The sequence below is a fragment of the Triturus cristatus genome, chromosome 3_1 (assembly GCF_964204655.1).
Source record: "Triturus cristatus chromosome 3_1, aTriCri1.1, whole genome shotgun sequence".
Lineage (NCBI taxonomy): Eukaryota > Metazoa > Chordata > Amphibia > Caudata > Salamandridae > Triturus > Triturus cristatus.
In genome coordinates this window covers 1,110,142,849-1,110,161,262 of record NC_140583.1, presented here as the reverse complement: position 1 = coordinate 1,110,161,262, position 18,414 = coordinate 1,110,142,849, and the positions used below count along the sequence as shown (strand labels likewise).

Here is an 18,414-nt window from a genome sequence, read left to right as displayed (position 1 = left end):
TGTTTTAACCTACTGAATATGTAATCAACAACACTAAGAACTTCTGGCTTGATGATAGGAAGTCATTAAAGCATGTGGATCCAGAAACAATAGCAGGTGTGTAGAATTGGGTTTTCATTTAAGATGCAGGAATGTGTCTGTCATATTTTTTTCCTGAAGTTTTACATAATATTTCCTCCACTTGAGGCAATGTAGAGACATTCAGACAGGAATTCCTTTCTGGCGAGTAGATTCTAAGTCTGATTTATGTGGATAAAAGATAGTAATGTATGCACAGTTCTCCTTTAACCCTGTTAACAAATCTTTTGGGAAAAAGAAGCATGACAAAGAGTAATTTGTGATATCTCATCTACAGACTGTGGTAAAGCGAATGCTGAGCAATTTTGGCACATTTGGATATACTTATTCATTCAACCCAAGATGAATAACTTACCTCCTTAAGTGTTAGTCCTCGACCAACAACATTTTCCATCCTATTTTCCTCCAGTATTTCTGAGAAATAATCCAGGAACAGTTTTACCTTTTCACAAAAAGTTTATTTACGTTTATGCCAGTGTTGTAAATTAAGTATTTATCTCTGTGCTCAGCATCCAAGAAAGAGGAAGTGCTGTGGGGGTCAGAGAATGCTCTACTGGATACTGGGACTCCACTGGTGGCTGTAGCCATGCTTTCTATAGTAATTCACCACCACTTATTTGGGGGGTTATTGGAGAAGAGTCTCCTTGAAAATTGTAAAATTGACAAAAAACGAAGAAATAATAAAGGTTAAGCTAATTGTTAGAAAGTAATCATGATGAGGACTAGAGACCCAAACCAGGGACATTTAAAACTGATCAGGAAGGGTTTTGATACCTCATATTTGATGTTCTCTAAATGTCTTGGCAGCATGATGTACTTTTGTCGCCCAGTGTAATAATACCAAAGTAGCAAATTACTGCTGATGCTGATTTGGTTCTGGTTTATAGAAACTGATCATGATTGTAATTGAATAATTAGTTAATAAAAAAAAAAAAGAAAATGTGAGAAGAATACATTTTTGTTTCTTTAAGTTTAAAGTGAGCATAGGTAAATTGATTCATACTTTAGATTAAGACATCTGTGGAGAACACTATTAAGAGGAAGTGAAGGATTTTCCCTGCTTAGTACATTTTTTGTTATAATGTCACTCATTGAACAACAGTTTGTCACTTGCAATTTGCATCATTGTCAAAGTTCAATTTCAGAAATCTTTGCTGAACAGTTTAAGTTGTCTTGTTTGGATCAAATGTTTGTGTAAGGGTTTTACTGTAGTTGGGGACACTTGATATTGTCATTTGATCAACTTAGGCAGTTGTTGAAATCTTCTTGTTTTCTATTCCTTTTAGAAACATGACCAAGGACAAGTTTTGTTGGATTTAGTCTTCAACCATCTCGATTTGACTGAGAGGGACTATTTTGGTTTACAGTTGGCAGATGATTCTACTGATAACCCAGTAAGTTGTTTCTATTATGGTTGTAGTTATTCCTTTTCCTTAAAAATTCGAAGGGGATCAAGCTTGCTCATGAGCAAAGCTCCATTACTCCTACACTAAGGTTCTGCTTGGTAAGAATGCACCATTTGCCATGTATGGGATTGAAGTGTTGGGTTAGGGGTTATCTAAACGTTTCTCCATTCTTGGGCAGGCAATGGGTTACAGGTGACATTTTGGCACTTTACTACAAATTTGAGAAACAGACCAGTTTGCTGTAAGCTTGGATTATGTTCACTCGTCAAACTGATTATTTTTCAAATCTGAACTGAAAAAGATATATATATATCAAGACATATTTTGATTATTAGGGGCGATTGATCGTCTGGCGATTTAAATGTCCCTGACTGTTGATCCCGCGATGGGCCTGACTATTATATTATACACCTATCACTGAGCTACCAACGACATATACTACATGGGATGACTCCCTGTCCGTACTATGGGCCAACCCTAAGAATGTGCATAATTAATCTGAGTACGTGCGGCCATGCCTGGGGGGTGGGGGGAGTATGGGATTTGCGGGAGGGTTCATGGGTCGAACTGTGTTAGACGACAAGCCTTGAGGGGAGGCCTCAACGTACTGTGGTGACAGTCGACAGAAGGCAGCAGCCTAAAAGCGGAACCTGTGACAGCAATGACTATTACCCTTCTATCTTATAAGAGATACTGTGGGACAATTGCAGTTGAAAACGTGGGGTTCTTGTATTAACCTGTTCCCTGGGGGTTCACAAATAATCCGAATGATACCTGAGATTTGTTTAACCATGTAATTGGAAAAAGCAATAAAATCTGTTTAAAATATAAAATCAAGACATATTTTGATGCTCTGGTTAAGTTGCGTACATTTCATGATTAAAGGACCACTGTGCACTGAAACAGAGGTATCTGCTTCTGGAAAGTGGACACCTTGTATGGCAAGTTATGGCTCCATGGTTGATTTAGTAAAAGTTGGGATAGTTGCAGCCTACTGCGGTGGGTAGTTTAATAATGTGGCTAAGCATTGTGCTGTTGTAACTGGCTGAATTATGCTGGCCTGTATATTGTGTAATAATATGCAAGATAATGTTTTTGATTGGGTTGCCATTCCAAGAGAGGGGCGCTTGGTTGGGGAAATGTTCTTGACTTAAATTTGGAAACCATTTACAATCTGATTTATGGTAATTTTGTCCTGTTAATTGTGATTTTAAATAAACACTCACATCTGTATGATGTAATTCATCTTTGTTTATGGTTTAATCATTGTATTCAGTTTAAGTGACATCTAGTTTGTTAAAGCTTTGTATATAATTAAAGCGCACCTGGCTTTGCAGCAGGTAGCAATATGATTCTAAAGTTCAAGACACCTTTCTTACTTAAGAAAAACACAAATACTGCTACTTACCACTACAGACCAAAACACAGGTGTGATCTCACTTGTTCTTGCTTATGCATTCACTTCATTGTGGGTGAAAAGTATGAGACATTTCACCTGAAAAAGGCAAGATGCAAGTAAAATATTTAAATGCGAAGCATCTTACATGGCTAAATATTTATTGATCAACAAATTTGACATAATTTTGAAAATCAAACCACTTTTTAAAAACTTGGTTTCGCTTGTAGACTTCTGCAATTGCAAAGTAAGAGCTGCATAGCTTTTCCAGAAGAGGAAATGTTCCAGGACTACATTCTTGTTAAATTCAAAATGGGTAGATGCTGTGAGTTCGTAGCCATCACCAGTGAAATCAGTGGAGTAGTTGTTTTGGCTCTCACGCAAAGCGGGTGTATGGTTGAAATACAGCTAATATTTAAAAACGACAATCAATTGGTCTTAGGAACTAAAGGCCTGTGTCTCTTTTGCTAAATGTAACCTCAGAGGAATACTTAATTGGGAAAACTATCGCATTGAAATTTATAACAAAATAACTGTCACAAGAATGTACGTATACGACAGGCTATAGTTATCACCTTCATTTAGCGATTGAAATACATGGTATTTTGAAACACCCCCCTTTGCATGTTGTCTTGGAAAACTATAAACCTCATTTGATGCAGTAGTAAGAAAAAATAACTTTAGACAAATTTCTATCTGGTAAACGTTTTGATAACTCTTCTCTACAGATACAACCATGGTGAGAAATTGGCCTGAAAGGATACACCTCAGAGCAAGTCAGAGCTGTGAAAATGATGATGCCGCGTCTTGCCCCCACCGCTCTCTTTTAACCTTTGTTAGTGATTTAGATTCCTTTCTTCAAGATGTTTCAATACGAAAAATATGTGGAAGATTATCTACTCTTCTCTTGTCAAACTAAGCAATCTTGAGGGCTCTCTGAATCTCAGAGGCTTGCCAAGTTCTCATATGCTATATCCAGAATTTCTAAGGGGATAGCTTCCCTATTATGTTCAGTTTTTAAAATGTTCTTGCTTTTGTCCTCCAGATGTAGATTTATTGCCCTCACAAACTAATGTCCTTTTGGCTCTTAGAATCATGGCTGTCTCTCTGTTTATGGCATACCATTCCAGAGAGGTCTTTCAAAACTTATGGCTATGATAAAAACAGTCAGTTAATTTGAATAAAAAACAAGCCCTACAACCTTTATCCTTAAGCATAACTATGTTGTACTTGGCACGGAACTGTAATCAGTCCTAACTCTTAATTATCTCAGAGTGAGGTTGGCAAAAATGAATTGGTTATTGTTTGAGAATAGCAAACTAATCTTCATGCAAACTAACTTATTAAGGCCCCAATACTTATGATAATACATTCTGGAATATCATAGATTTTCTTCTTCCCAGTTAATGGGTCTGAACTGTGGAGGTCTGACCGAGTGGGAAAATAAATACCCTTCTCCAACCTGTTTCTTCATAAGCCCACTGTTGCTCAAATCCTACAAAGGAAGTTGTAATGCATCACAGGGAGGCTTGTGTCAATCAAGCCTTTTATTTAATGAGCAAGTATCTTTACCGCTTCTGAACTTGAGCCTTATAAAAAGCTGCAAGGAGAAGTGTTGAAAATAGCATTAGGTTAGTTATCTTCGTTCAAGCATACCAGAGAATATCTTGAGGTTGAAAACAAACTTGTATAGAGCGAATCAAAATCCGTTCTGGAGCGGACTTTTTTTTTGCAGGCAGATTTTATTAATAATTGCATCGCGGTTATGCCCATCACTTAAAATAAATTATGCCTGCATTCTGCACAACAACTAGAGTGCTCTAGGCAAAATAATGATTTGTGGGACTATAGTCCACATGTCCATAGAAAGGGGCCCAAATCTCCACCCATTCTGCCACTGTAAGGAAATAGTCAATGAAATACCTGCCAAGTAAATTTTGGCTACATCCCAAACTTGAGTACATTCCTGTCAATGTGAGAATTTAAATCCATTACTGCTGAAGAAATAAACAGTTTACTGTCATGTCTGAGCTTATGTTTTCAAACTAACTGAACTAGCTTGGGTGATGTGAAAGTATGCTATAAAATAGGCCTATTAACTGATAAAAATTAATCATTTGATTTGTGATTGTCCACCATGGTGAGGATCGCAACTAGAATCGAGCACACTGACTGTAGGTAAAAGTTGTTAAGTGATTGTATGAATCCTTATTTTGGTCTTCTTTTGAAGCTGTTGAGCCTTCAGGTGCTGCTATAAAAATCATTTATTTCGGAAAATATAGTGACATGCTTGTTGATTTATCATGATGATTTAGGTCATTATAACCTTTCCAGGATGTTAGTTTATTCTGTGTTCCTGTGGGAAGAATTTAATTCATAAGGATGTGTATTTATTTTTTCCAGAGGTGGCTGGATCCAAATAAACCAATCAGGAAGCAGTTAAAAAGTAAGTGTCAGTTTGCTTCTTTGTTGAAATTTACTGTGATTTTATCAATCGCGTGATAATGAACCAGACCTTTTTCTTGGTTTGTAGGAGGATCGCCTCACAGTTTGAACCTAAGAGTAAAGTTTTTTGTAAGTGACCCAAGTAAGCTTCAGGAAGAATACACAAGGTGGGTACCTCAATTTAATATTGTTGGCCAGATTTTTGCGTCTATTTATTGTGTTTTTTTAAATTTGTGAATACCTTAACTATTCATGTGAATTAAAAAAGTTATATACTTAGGAAATCTGAAATCATATGTGCAGTAGCTTTGTAAAATAAATTAAAAATCTCCTACCGTGTCATTCTGTTGTTTTTCAATTGTGTACAGTTCATAGGGAAGTTGAAAGGTAATGTGTGTGTTCTCAACAAAGATCTTCCTCCAGTCAATACGTTTTTTCAATCTTCCGTATGGTTTTGAAATATCCAAGGACCAGTTAGGTCCTTTTTGAAAGGCAGGTGTTGGGATGTTCTGGATGAATTATTGAGTGAACGGTTATCTACTTAATGTGTAGCTGAATGTTTTACACTGCTAGAATTTTACGAAATGGATAAGCTCCCGCTAAAGGGATAACTAATTAGATCTCCAGAAGAGGCACTATGCAAATTGAAAACTATACCATCTATCCTGTTGAGCTGGACTTTTATGTAACATTAAGCATCAAAATTGATAATTGTGCCACTATGCATCCCTATTAGCAACTAATGGAAATACCCTCACAATTGATGTGGTTTAACTAAGTTATTGAGAACGTAGTAATGGAGAAAACTGAATATGAGAATGCTAATAATTTTAAAAGGTTACATGATGTTTGGTTATTTTTGTAGAATTGATGGGTCTTCATAACTGTAAACCTGCTTTTCCTATGTAGGTTTAATGTTCTAATGCTATAGTTATTTCATTATGGCTTTATTTGGTTCCACTGAAATCCTTTTAATGGGGCATGCAAGAAAGTGTATGTTCATGAAATAATGGACTTTATGAAGATGACCCGCAAAACAATAGGCATGTAAAACATGTGATAAGCAGTAAAAAGTGGTTTGTGATGCCTACATTTTTTGATGGATGCATCTTCACACAGATTCCACACCTTATGAATATTCTCCAGGTGTCAGACTGGAGCCTAAAAATATTTCTCTAGCAATAGTTCTTCAGTGCAACTTGCTACCTTGGCTTCCCACCCTCCCCAACTCCCCCTCCCTTGCTCTCCAGGATGCGAACATATCAGGAGAGATGACCCTCTGATTATCACAGTTGCGTCAATTCCTTTTTTCCTGCAACTTATCAATATGGATACGGAGCATCCTCTGTGCTTTATCGAAAGACTTCAGCTTTTCAACAATGACTGGGTCAGATGTCTCTCTAGGGTTTCAGGGTTTACAACCTATCGCTTTCAGATACTGCAAAAACATGTATTTGTTGGATTTCTTTAATAATTTGTGTAGAGGTTAAGCCCTTGTTCCCAGAGCGTGCGCTTCCTGTTCATTGACTCATCCAAAACTCAGAGAGGGTAGGCCATGCTATTTATGGCATACGCCCCTTGGAACACAATCTAGTGATCTCCTGAGAGGTAGCAATCTGTCAGAGGAGCTTCCCATAAAAAATGCAATTGAAGGGAGAAGTGTTCATCCTCCTGAAGGAAATGGTTCCCCTCCCATGACCGTTCAAAATTCCCCAGTGTCAGACTCTTTCTCGTCATCGGAGTAAATTCTGACCTTGAAAAAAGATAAAGCTACAGTCCTTCATTCCCATCTTATGCAGGCAAAAGCCTTTGGCTGGCTTAGCTGGATTTTTTCCAGGACATTTCCTGTATCATCTGAACCGTCCTCAAGGTTGAGCCTAACCCTGCCGGTTTGTCCACCCCGACAGTTCCTACACAGACATTTGTCACTTATCCATCAATCGTTAGATGGCCCCCCTCATGACCTGACCTTGTCCTTGCTGAGCGGCTGTGTTTCATTTGTGCAGTACAGGACACAATCGCTCTGAGAGCCTTTCCTCTGCCTCAGAGAATTTTGGTTGTGCCAGATATGATTTTTCTGAACCACATTCAGTTTTACAGGTCCTTCACTTGTTGGGTTTGATTGCCTTATGTATCCCGTTGATGAGAATAAGAATGAGGGTCCTTCAGTGGTGCTTCAGGAGACGGGAGCTTCAGCATCAGGGTGCTCTCTTGAGTCATGTAGAGCTGTTGGTGGATGTGCCCTTCAGTCTTATGATGAGTTGTCACTTGAGCTCACTGAAATAGCAGGGTCACTGTCACAGTAAAGGCCACCTTCTTGTGTGACTCTGGCTTCTCATCAGGCGAGGTGACAACAGGAGGCCTTTGCTCTTTGTTCGGAGTAACAAATGCACATCAGTGTTATAGATTTATGGGTAGCCCACGTTAGTCTGAAGACATTGCTTGTCTCCATCTCGGGCATGGTGCTTCGGACAGTACCACCACCATCAGTTACATCAAGAGTAGGGGTGTTCGGTGTTCTTCATCTTTTTGATTGGCAGTCTTTACTTTGTGATAGTGGGCTCTCTTTTCCAGGTGGTGGCCAATCTAGTGGTCGGTCTCTGAACATGAAGGTGGGTGCTTGGGGTAGCCTGTCACTGGAGCTTCACAATTGTGACCTTTATCCCAAACTGATTGACTTGTGCTTACACAGACCTCTTTGTTCGGGGCACTCAACAGGAAGTGTCCTCAGTTCTGACATTCCTTCCGACTGTTTAACTAGGGAACAATTTTTGATCACGTTGGCTGCACTGTGTATTTCCGTCCATTTCCTCTGCTTACCAAGGTCCTACAGCAGGTGCTGAAGTATAGAGCATAGCTGATTGTTATTGCCTTGGTTAATGAGGAATATTTAGTATGCTGATCTGTTGGAACTTATAATTTAGAATACCTCTGTTTTCATAGCAGGATGGTTGGGTCCTCCACTTTTATCCTGAAATGCTTAGTTGCCAGTCATGGGGGTTGAAAGGTTTCAATTAGAGACCTTTTGCCTGCTGCCAGTGGTTTGGATTTTGAACTGCACAAAACACTGCTACCAAGCTGGCATGGTAGCCGCAGGTCAAGATTAGCTTCTTGGTGTGAGTGTGCAGGCTTAAATCCTTTGAGGCTTCTCTTTCTGACACTGTGCTTTCCCTTGCGCATCAAGGCTTCATTCTCTATGTACGTTTAGGGGTATGTGGCTGCTGTTTTTACTTTTCTGTGTCCTCCTGACCAGCCTACATTATCTAATAGACATCTAGCTGCAGATTCATTACCTTAGAAATTTCCATGCGTCAGTCTGGATCCAGAAGATCTTTCTTTAAGCAATACCCCTGCATGCTGGTAGGTGGCGTTGGTTGGCTCTGTGTAACGTCTACCTGAAAGAGACAATTAGTTATAGATTCCTTACCTTTAGACTTACCCCTGGGCGTCAGACTGGATCCGGAGAATTTTTTTTTTTGGTCAGCAGTACCCCTGCACGTCGAAAGGTGGCGTCGGTCGGCTCCACATTCGTCGTTGGCGTCATGGTCGCCGGGATGACATCACGGTAGCTACTTAGACGCCGCCCTCACGCGCTGACGTCAGCTCTTTCTTTTTCTGCGTCAGCCAGCGCAGACCCGGAGAGAGCGGTACCTCCAGTCACTTTTTGACTGATCTTTTTGCGTCTTTTGTCAACACTGTTTTTGAGTCTCCAACTCCTGGTGCACTTAGGGATGCCCGGTTTCAAGGCTTGCGGGTCCTGCCGAAAGCTGATGTTGGTTGACGGATCCGCATCGCGTGTGCCTGTGGTGCCTTCAAGCGCGACCACGACCCCAACGCGTGCTCCAGCTGTCGGACCATGAATCCGAAGACACTGTTTTTGAGTCTTTGATTCCTGGTGCACTTAGGGATGCCCGGTTTCAAGGCTTGCGGGTCCTACCGAAAGCTGATGTTGGTTGAAGGATCCGCATCGCGTGTGCCTGTGGTGCCTCAAGCGCGACCACGACCCCAAGTCATGCTCTGACTGTCGGACCATGAATCCGAAGTCTTTTCAGGAACGGACCCCAAAGCTTCTCGAGGCCCGGCAGTCTGCTCCGCGCCATTCAAGGTCGCGGAGTCACCACCACTCGTCCTCGAAGTCTTCGCAATCCTCAGGTAAGTCAAAGCACAAGAAGTCGAAGAAGCATCGTTTGTCTTCGACTTCTCGGCCGTCGCGACGAGGGATGCGCTCCGAAGGGTCGACACTGAGTTTCCCTCCCTTTCTGGGATCCGGAGTGACACCTGCCCAGCTTTGAAGCTTTTGCGAAGCGATGCATGCCATCTTTGGGCAGCCTGACTCTGCTGGCACGCCTTCGGGCCCGTGGACTTGGCTAGGGGCCCTGGGCCTTCGAAACCAGTGGCTTCGGCACCGAAGGGTCCCCTTGGATCCAGGCCGGATCAGCGCCAGTCGACCTGATAACACCTCCCCATGTGCCGATTCCACTTGCACCACGTCCACAGCCGTTGCTGGTTTTTTCCCTAACCGGTGTCGACCTCCACCCTGACTTGGGCACGTAGCGGACCGATGTTGACCGACTCCAGATCTGGCGCCGATGGGTACTCTTGCACCCCTGTTCTACCCTGGTGTTTCTCTCAGGCCAGATTGGCAACCAGAGGAGGGTGAGGAGGACTGGGAGGGGTCTGGAGACCCTTTAACTGACCAGTTGGATGAACCGTACTGGAGAGAGAAGTTCTGGGAAGCCAGTGGTCTGGATACCTCCCCAGACCTTGGTATGTTGTCTCCTCCTACCGTGGCTACGGAGGAGAGAGCTTCTTATGCAGTGGTGTTGCATAGGAAGGCCAAGGCTCTCAACCTCAAGCTACCTATGGTGGCAATCGGGACTAACCTCCTGATAGAAGTGCTTCAACTGGCAGCAAGCTTTTCGGAGCCCCTGCTGGTGTTCAATGAAGCCCTAAATGACATACTTTTGGACACCTGGTCCAGGCCCAACACAGGGTCTCTTGTGGATAGGATGATTGCCCGATGGCACCGCCCGGCTCCGGGCGACCCCACTTTCCTCTCCCAACACCCCACCCCTTAGAGCTTGGTGGTCCAAGCCTCGATGTCCAAAGGCGTATTCCCTAACTCTCCACCTGATAGGGAATCCAAAAAGCTCGACCATCTTGGGAAGAAAATGTTTTCTTCCTCCAGCTAGAGACTGCGGTGAGTTAACACCGCAAATCTGTTGGGCTGTTACACCCACTCCGTGTGGGATACAGTAGTGCAGGTGCTGCCCAAGTGCCCTGAGGAGGCCGTGCTCTCCCGTGCAGTCGCAGAGGGGAGAGATGCAGCCAAGTTTACCATACGTTGTCGACTGGACGCTACCAATTCACTAGGCAGAAAGATTTCAACATTGGTAGCCCTTCGACACTACGCCTGGCTGACATGCCCTTTGATGTCCGTCGCCTATTCGGCGACGAAGCAGACATCGCGCTAGAGCGCTTCAAAGACTCTTGGGCTACGGCCAAGTCCTTGGGCCTTTCCACCACCTTCCCTGCGCAGTCTGCTTTTCGCCCCTTTCGTGTCTATTGACATGCCCTGCCATGTTCCACCAGAGCCACAGGCCGGAACAAGCTGTGCACTCCTTCAGGATGCGCCATCACCTCCCCCACTCGTGCACCATCACGTCGGACAGGTGGGTTTTACAGATAGTCTCGAAGGGGAGGGAGTAGCCCCTTTGGGCTATCTCCCCCCCCCCCCCAAGCCATGCCACCTCAGTATCATGGCATGTCGGAGGATCATCTGGCCCTTCTCCAACAGGAAGTTACAACTCTCTTGGCCAAGGGAGCCATCAAGCGAGTTCCTGCCCCAGAAGTAGGTCGTGGTTGCTATGCCCACTACTTTCTGTTGCCCAAGAAGGACAAAGGCCTGCGTCCTATCTTGGATCTCAGCAATGTCAACTGCTTTCTCCAGAAGGAGAAGTTCAGAATGTTGACGCTACCTCAGTTCCTGTCTGCACTCGACCCTGGGGACTGGATGGTAGCGTTGGGCTTGCAGGACACATACTTTCACATTCCCGTCCTGCAGGCCCACACGCGTTGCCTGCGGTTCACGGTAGGCCATGAGCACTTTCAGTTTACCGTGCTCCCCTTTGGCCTTACCAGCGGCCCCTGGGTGTTCACGAAAGTGATGGCGGTGGTCGCAGCTCGTCTGCGCAGATCAGGGGTTCCAGTCTTCCCCGATCTCTACGACTGGCTGTTGAAGGCGGGCTCGCTCCAGGCTGTCGTCTCCCACCTCTAGACTAGGGCGGACCTCCTGGATTTGCTGGGGTTCACTATCAACTTGCTGAAGTAACACCTGACTCCCTCTCAGAAGCTCCTTTTCATCGGAGCGGTTTTGCACACAATGCAGTTTCAGGCTTATCCTCCCAAGCAGCGAGTCCGGGACATTGGGCCTCATGGCATCCTGTATCCTGTTGGTGGATCATGCCAGGTGGCATATGCGGTTTCTGCAGTGGGGCCTGAAGTTCCAGTGGACACAACATCAGGGGAATCTGTCCGATTGTGTTCAGATCTCGGAGGGTACTGCACGTCAATTGCAGTGGTGGCTTACGAAACAAGATTGGTTCAATGGCAGATCCTTCTCCTTTCCCCAACCGGAGTTCACAGTGGTGACAGATGCATCACTTATGGGGTGGGGGAGCCACATGGGAGAGGCGGAGATCAGAGGCCTCTGGTCTCCGGTGGAGTCCGGGGAATCCGCCTTCGGCTGAAAGCATTCCTTCCTACTCTCCGGGTAAGAGTAGTGCAGGTGTTCATGGACACCACCACAGCCATGTGGTACTGCAACAAACGGCGGGGTGAGGTCATGGACCCTGTTTAAGAGACTCTCTGCCTCTGGACATGGCTGGAACATCAGGGCATATCTGGCAGGTTCACTGAACGCCTGGGTGGACGACCGCAGATGCATGATGGATCACGAATGGCATCTTCACCCGGAGGTGGTGCAAGGTCTCTTTTGGCAGTGGGGAGAGCCTTGGTTAGATCTATTCGCCACCGAAGAGAGCGCAGTTCTGCATGTTGGAATTTCCAAGGCAGAACTCGCTAGGCGACGCTTTTTGTCGCGAGTGGATTTGCGGTCTTCTATATGCTTTTCGGCCTATACCACTTCTGCCCAGAGTACCAAAGAAGATCAAGCGCGACCGGGCCCAAGTCATTCTTGTGGCTCCAGATTGGGAACAAAGAATTTGTTATCCCGAACTTTTACACATGGCCATCGATCCTCCGATCAACCTGCCTCTTCGGGTGGATCTTCTATCCTAGCAGCAGGGACGGTCCTCCACCCGAACCTGTCCAGCTTCCACCTCCTTGCATGGAGATTGAGCGGTGACAGTTGACAGTCTTCGACCTTCCTCCCCAAGTCTGTGATGTTATCTTGGCAGCCATGCGTCCTTCCACTAAGACGGTATACACCTGCAGATGGAACAGATTGGTGTGCAGCAAAGGCTGTGGATCCCCTTTCTGTCCCTCTTTCTTAGGGTCTCTTGTTCCTCCTTTCTTTGGCCCAGCAGGGCTCTGCCCTGGTCACTCTTAAGGGCTAGCTCTCAGCCAATACAGCTTTTCTTAGGCTTCCTGATCAGCCTTCTCTTTTCAAAACCCCTGTTGTAAATTGCTTTCTTAAGGGCATTACTCATCTTTTTCATTCTGTTCCCTTTGTAATGCCCCAGTGGGACTTGAACTTGGATCTTACTTTTCTTATGTGTGCTCCCTTTGAGCCGTTACGTAACTGTCCTCTCAGACTTTTCAATTTAAAGACTGCCTTTCTGGTTGCCATCATTTCTGCTCGCAGAGTGAGTGAGCTCCAGGCTCTTTCTTCAAAACCTCTGTTTCTGGTGGTTCATCCGGACAAGGTTTTCCTTCGATCTCAACCCTCTTTTCTTCCTAAAGTGGTTACTACTTTCCACATTGGTCAAACCATCACTTTGCCCACCTTATTTCCGCCATCCTTCTAAGGAGGAAGAGAGGCTCCACTGTCTGGATCCAAAACGTGCGATTTCCTTTTATTTGGATCGCAAATCCTGGTGGATGACCAGCTCTTTGTTGGCTATGTGAGTGCAAAAAAAGGCTGTGCTGTGCACAAGTGGACCATATCTAGGTGGGTGGCCGTTTTGAGCAATAAAGCTTGGCATTCAGTGGCAAAGGAGGAGCCTCCAATGGGGCTGGGCGCGCCCATTCCACCAGGGTGACGGCAGCTACCACTGCTTTGGGACGGGGAGTTCCTCTCAATGACATCTGTCAGGCAGCTACGTGGGCATCCCTGCACACGTTCACAAAACACTACTGCCTGGACAGCCAAGTCCAGAACGACTGCTTCTTTGGCCATTGTTCTCCCGGACTTTCTGGTGTGAACTTGGTTTGCAGACCCACCTCCGGGGTTGGTATTGCTGGGGTATCTATTCTAAAGGTAAGGAATCTTTAACTAATTGTCTCTTTCAGATGAACAAGTTACTTAACTTCAGTAACAATATATCTGTAAGAGACATAGATTAGTTATAGATTCCTTACCGCCCCACCCATCCTTTCCGTTGTGCAAACTGACTTCTAGGGTCAGGGAATCCCTTTCAGGACCCTAGTTTTGTGCACCAGTGGTTAGTGTCTTGCTTGGCTCTGCGCTTCTTGTGTGGAATGTTGTGTAAAAGAATTGACGTCAATGTGCGAGGACGGCGTCTAAGGAGCTACCACGACGTCATCCCGACGACCACGACGCCAACGATGAACGCGAAGCCGACCGATGCCACCTTTCGACGCGCAGGGGTACTGGTGACGGAAAGAAAATTCTCTGGATACAGTCTGACGTCTGGGGTTAATTCTAAAGGTAAGGAATCTATATTTAATCTGTCTCTTACAGATGTTTCGTTACAGAAGGTAAGTAACTTGTTGTTTGTCGGCTCCGCGTGACGACGTGGGTGTCGCCTGAGCCTTTGTGACATCTGCGTCACCTACATAGATATCACATCGGCGCCCTGACGTTTGTTCTTTTCGCGCCTGTCAAGCTCTGATCCGTGAAGAGAGCTACCCTTTGTCACTTTTTTACAAGTTTTGGCAACCCCATTCGGTGTGTTAGGTTTTTGTGGAGCTGAGGCAGACTTTGGGTTTCAAGCCGTGTGGTGCCCGTCACTGCGCCATGTCGGTTACGGACCCGCAGCTAGTCTGCCTGTGGTGCCTGAAGCGTGACCACAAATCAAAGTCATGCTCCGACTGCCGTGCCATTGCTTCAGCAGCTTTGAGGGAACTGTCCCTAAAGCTACTTGCAGCCCGGTAGTCGGCACTGCGTCATACGACTCCTCAGAGATTTTGTTTGCTGTCCTGTTCGAGACGAAGTCTGGACAGTTCTCCAGGAGTCCCAAGTCCTTGTAGTCTCACTCCAAGTCATCAGGATATTATAGTAAAAGGCACAAGAAGCATAAGAAGTCTAAGCATGCTTCGACTTCTCACTGTCCTTCGGCCAACGAGACGAAGGAGTCACGGCGTTCTAGGCCTTGTTCTTCAGAACCTGCAGCTGGGTCGGCTTTGCGCCTTCCCGATTTCCCGGGAGCCGTAGCTCAATTCCATGAATTTTATGAGGCAGTGCGCCTCATTTTTGGGCAGCCTGATACCTCTGGTGTGCTTTCGGGCCCCACAGGGTCAGAGGGGGCTCCATTGTGTTCCGCATCAGCGGTTCTGACCCCGATGACCCCACCCCCCATGAATCCGCACTGACGCTGGTTGTGCCATTGCAAACTTCACCGGTGCCGGACGCTACATCGAGACTCCAGACACCGCAGATGTCCGCTCCATTCGGATCCCTGATATGCCGGATTGGCACCTACTGATGTCGATCCCTGATGAGCCGGAACCTACAGGCCCTGGGTCGTTTCCTCAGCTGTATTCTGAAGAGCTAGGATTGGAGGAAGATTGGGAGAAGTTGCTGGACCCTTTTCAAGACCAGTCTTATCAAGATATAGACTTGTATAAGGAATTGGGTGAGGCCAGCAGACTGCATATCTCTCCAGAATCTGGCCTGCTTTCTTCCACTACCGTGGCTGGGGAGGAGATAGCATCATATGCTATGGTGGTGTGAAGGGCGACTGAGGTCCTGGACCTTCAGCTCCCTTCTGTGGCGGCGAGACTAATATCTTAAAAGAGGTTCTGCAGCCAGGTTTCTCCTCTTCGGAACCCTAACTGTCCTTCAACAAGGCTTTAACTTATGTCCTACTGGAAACCTGGTCCAAGCTCAGCACAGGGGCTCCTGTGGATAGGATAATTACCTGCCACCACCGCCCTGCACCGCGCGAGCCAAATTTTCTCACCAACCACCCTAACCCCTGAGAGTTTGGTGGTCCAAGCCCCTACCTCCCACAGTGCGTACCCTTTTGCACCCCCGGACAGGAATCCAAGAGGCTTTATTGTTAGGGTAAGAATTTCTTTCTTCTCAGCCTTGCATCACGGTCAGTGAACACGGCATGCTTATTGGGCAGTTATTCTCACTCCGTGTGAGAAACAGTTGCACAAATGCTGCCACAGGTCCCTGGCCGTCCTCTCCCAAGCGATATCAACCGGGACAGACTCAGCAAAGTTTGCCATCACGTTGTAGTCTTGACACAACTAACTTGCTGAGCAGAGCGATTCATTTGACGGTGGCTGTTCGACGCCATGTCTGGTTGAGAACTTCATGCTTTTTAAGGGATGTCCAGACCTCTCTCAATGCCCTTTAATGGCACTCATCTCTTTGGAGATCAGGCAGACATGGCGCTGGAGCACTTTAAGGACTCTTGGCTGCGGCTAGGTCCTCGGGACTCTCAGTGGCCACACGTCCCCTGTTTGCCTTTCGCCCCTTTCGGGGCTACAGAAGAGGCTTTCAGCCACGCTAGCCATACTCCTGCCACAAGTCTGCGCAAGTTTAGCAACCTCCACGTGGCCAAGGGTGTGGCTCGTTCAGACCCCGTGGGTCGGGTGGCCAGAGGTCCAGTCAGAACACCACCTCCCCTGCAGCCTCAGCCTGAGCCTCCAAGCCCTCCTAGTCTTGCCCTTCAGGATCATGTTGGCTGATCCTGCCACCATCACCTCTACCACTGGCAGAACATCACTTCGTACAGGTGAGTTCTCCAGGTTGTCCGAAGGGGCTACTCCCTCCCCTTTGAGACTACACCTTCCTCTATTCCTCCATCTTATGACCGGCTGACGGAGGATCACCTGACTCTGCTTCAGGGGGAAGTTATGACTCGCTTGATTAAGAGAGTTCCGATACCAGACGAAGGCTGCGGTTGTTATTCCTGCTAGTTTCTGGTCTGAAAAAGGACAAAGGTCTTTGTCCCTTCCTAGATCTTCAAGCCCTTGACTACTTTCTCAACGTGGAAAAGTCAAAGAGGCTCACTCTAGCTCAGGTCTGGTCTGGTCTGGTCTGGTCTGGACCCGGATCCAGGAGACTGGATGGTAGCATTGGACTTGCAGGGTGCCTATTTTCACATTCTGTCCTTCCTGCTCATTGGTGCTACCTGCGGTTTATGGTAGGCCACAAGGACATTCAGTTCACTGTGCTCACGTTTGGCCTTAACCAGCACCGCTCGGGTGTTCACCAAGGTGATGGCGGTGGTCGACGCTCAGGGGTGCCAGTCTTTACCCATCTCAACGACTGGCTGTTGAAGGCGGTCTCACACCAGGCTGTCTTCTTCCATCTCCACCTCCTTCATTAGCTGGGGATTCACTATCAAGGTGCGAAAGTCACACCTGACTCCCTCTCAGATGCTCCCTTTCAACAGAGCAGTTCTGGACACTGTGCAGTTTCAGTCCTATCCTCCCAAGCGGCAAGGCAAGGATATTCCGGCTATGAGACAGATGTTTCAGCCTCCTGCCAAAATTTCAGTGAGAATGACTGTTTCTGGGCCTCATGGCTTCCTGCATCCTGCTTGTGACACGTGCCAGATGGCATATGCGGGCTCTGCAGTGAGACCTGAAGTTCCAGTGGGTGCAGCATCAGGGGAATCTCTCCAGCATGGTTCAGATCTAGGAGGGAGCTGAACAAGACATGCAGTGGTGGCTTCTGCTAATTTCCCCAGGGATGTCCCAGTGGCTGGGCAGCCACTAGGTCTTTCCTACATACTTTTAGGAAACATTATTGCCTCACTGCTCCGGAGCGCAGTGATTGATTCTTTGCCAGTCCTGTGCTGCATGACTTCCTTGGTTAAGTGGGACTACTCAGTATATCTAATGCAGGGTATTGCTTTGAGACTTAATTTTAAGGTATGAGGTCTGTAGGAAACACTGTAATCAGGCGAAATAAATATTTACCTTTAGTAACATTGATTCTGGTGTATAATGTGCTTCCCTGTAGATTCCTCACGGGATTTCCTCTTTCCGATTAGTGCTGTGATTGATAAGATAGCAAGATCTGCAGCATGTTATTGCCATTGTTAATGCTCTGTTATTTTCTGTGTGGTTCGGTGTGGTGTGGAAAAATGCCAAGGTATTGAAAAATTCCAGAAATTGGAGCAGCAGATGGTGCCATATTAAACCTGAGAATGTCATTTCTGGATTTAAAACTGCATTACAATACTAACTCTGTTACACCTATTTGTCAGGCTGAAACATTTAATCTTTTATTACTCTGCTCACAATACCAAAGCCTGGAATTGTTTGACACCAAAACAGAATATGTCACCAGGCCTTTAGGGTGCTATCCTGATCTAATGCATCTGAGTCCCAGAGCTTGGAGCGGGGATATGAAAAGGCAATTGTTCAGGAATGCACCTTTGTTTTAAAGGGGATGAATCTTGGCAAGAACTGTGTCAACATTGGAAAAAAAATATGCAAAAAGATAGGCCACATGATTGAATAGGGATCACCGTAACAACAAAACAGTAGTACTCCAGGGAATGTTTTTATTTTTATTGAATTTTTAAACATGCAACAACCACAATTACTTGCCCAGCAATGTTGTATTAGGTACGTTACAAAATTACATGACCCAGCATAACACAGCATTTTCTTTTGTGTTCAGATAATTGTCCCATTTTGGTCATTTGAGCTGTAACATTACCGTCCACCTGTGGTAAATATTTCATTACCGGTACTATT

General features: G+C 45.7%; 1 protein-coding gene across 5 annotated transcripts in view; it reads left to right on the top strand.

The window, feature by feature from the left end:
• The window catches only part of PTPN4 (protein tyrosine phosphatase non-receptor type 4), a 1,082,125-nt gene that overhangs the window by 197,462 nt on the left and 866,249 nt on the right, over positions 1-18,414 (top strand). For all 5 annotated transcript variants that reach the window (XM_085645981.1, XM_085645984.1, XM_085645983.1 and 2 more), the window contains exons 3-5: positions 1,365-1,472; positions 5,284-5,326; positions 5,414-5,492. In XM_085645981.1, coding sequence (XP_085502107.1) covers positions 1,365-1,472; positions 5,284-5,326; positions 5,414-5,492 — 230 coding nt within the window. The remainder of the gene's footprint in view (positions 1-1,364; positions 1,473-5,283; positions 5,327-5,413; positions 5,493-18,414) is intronic.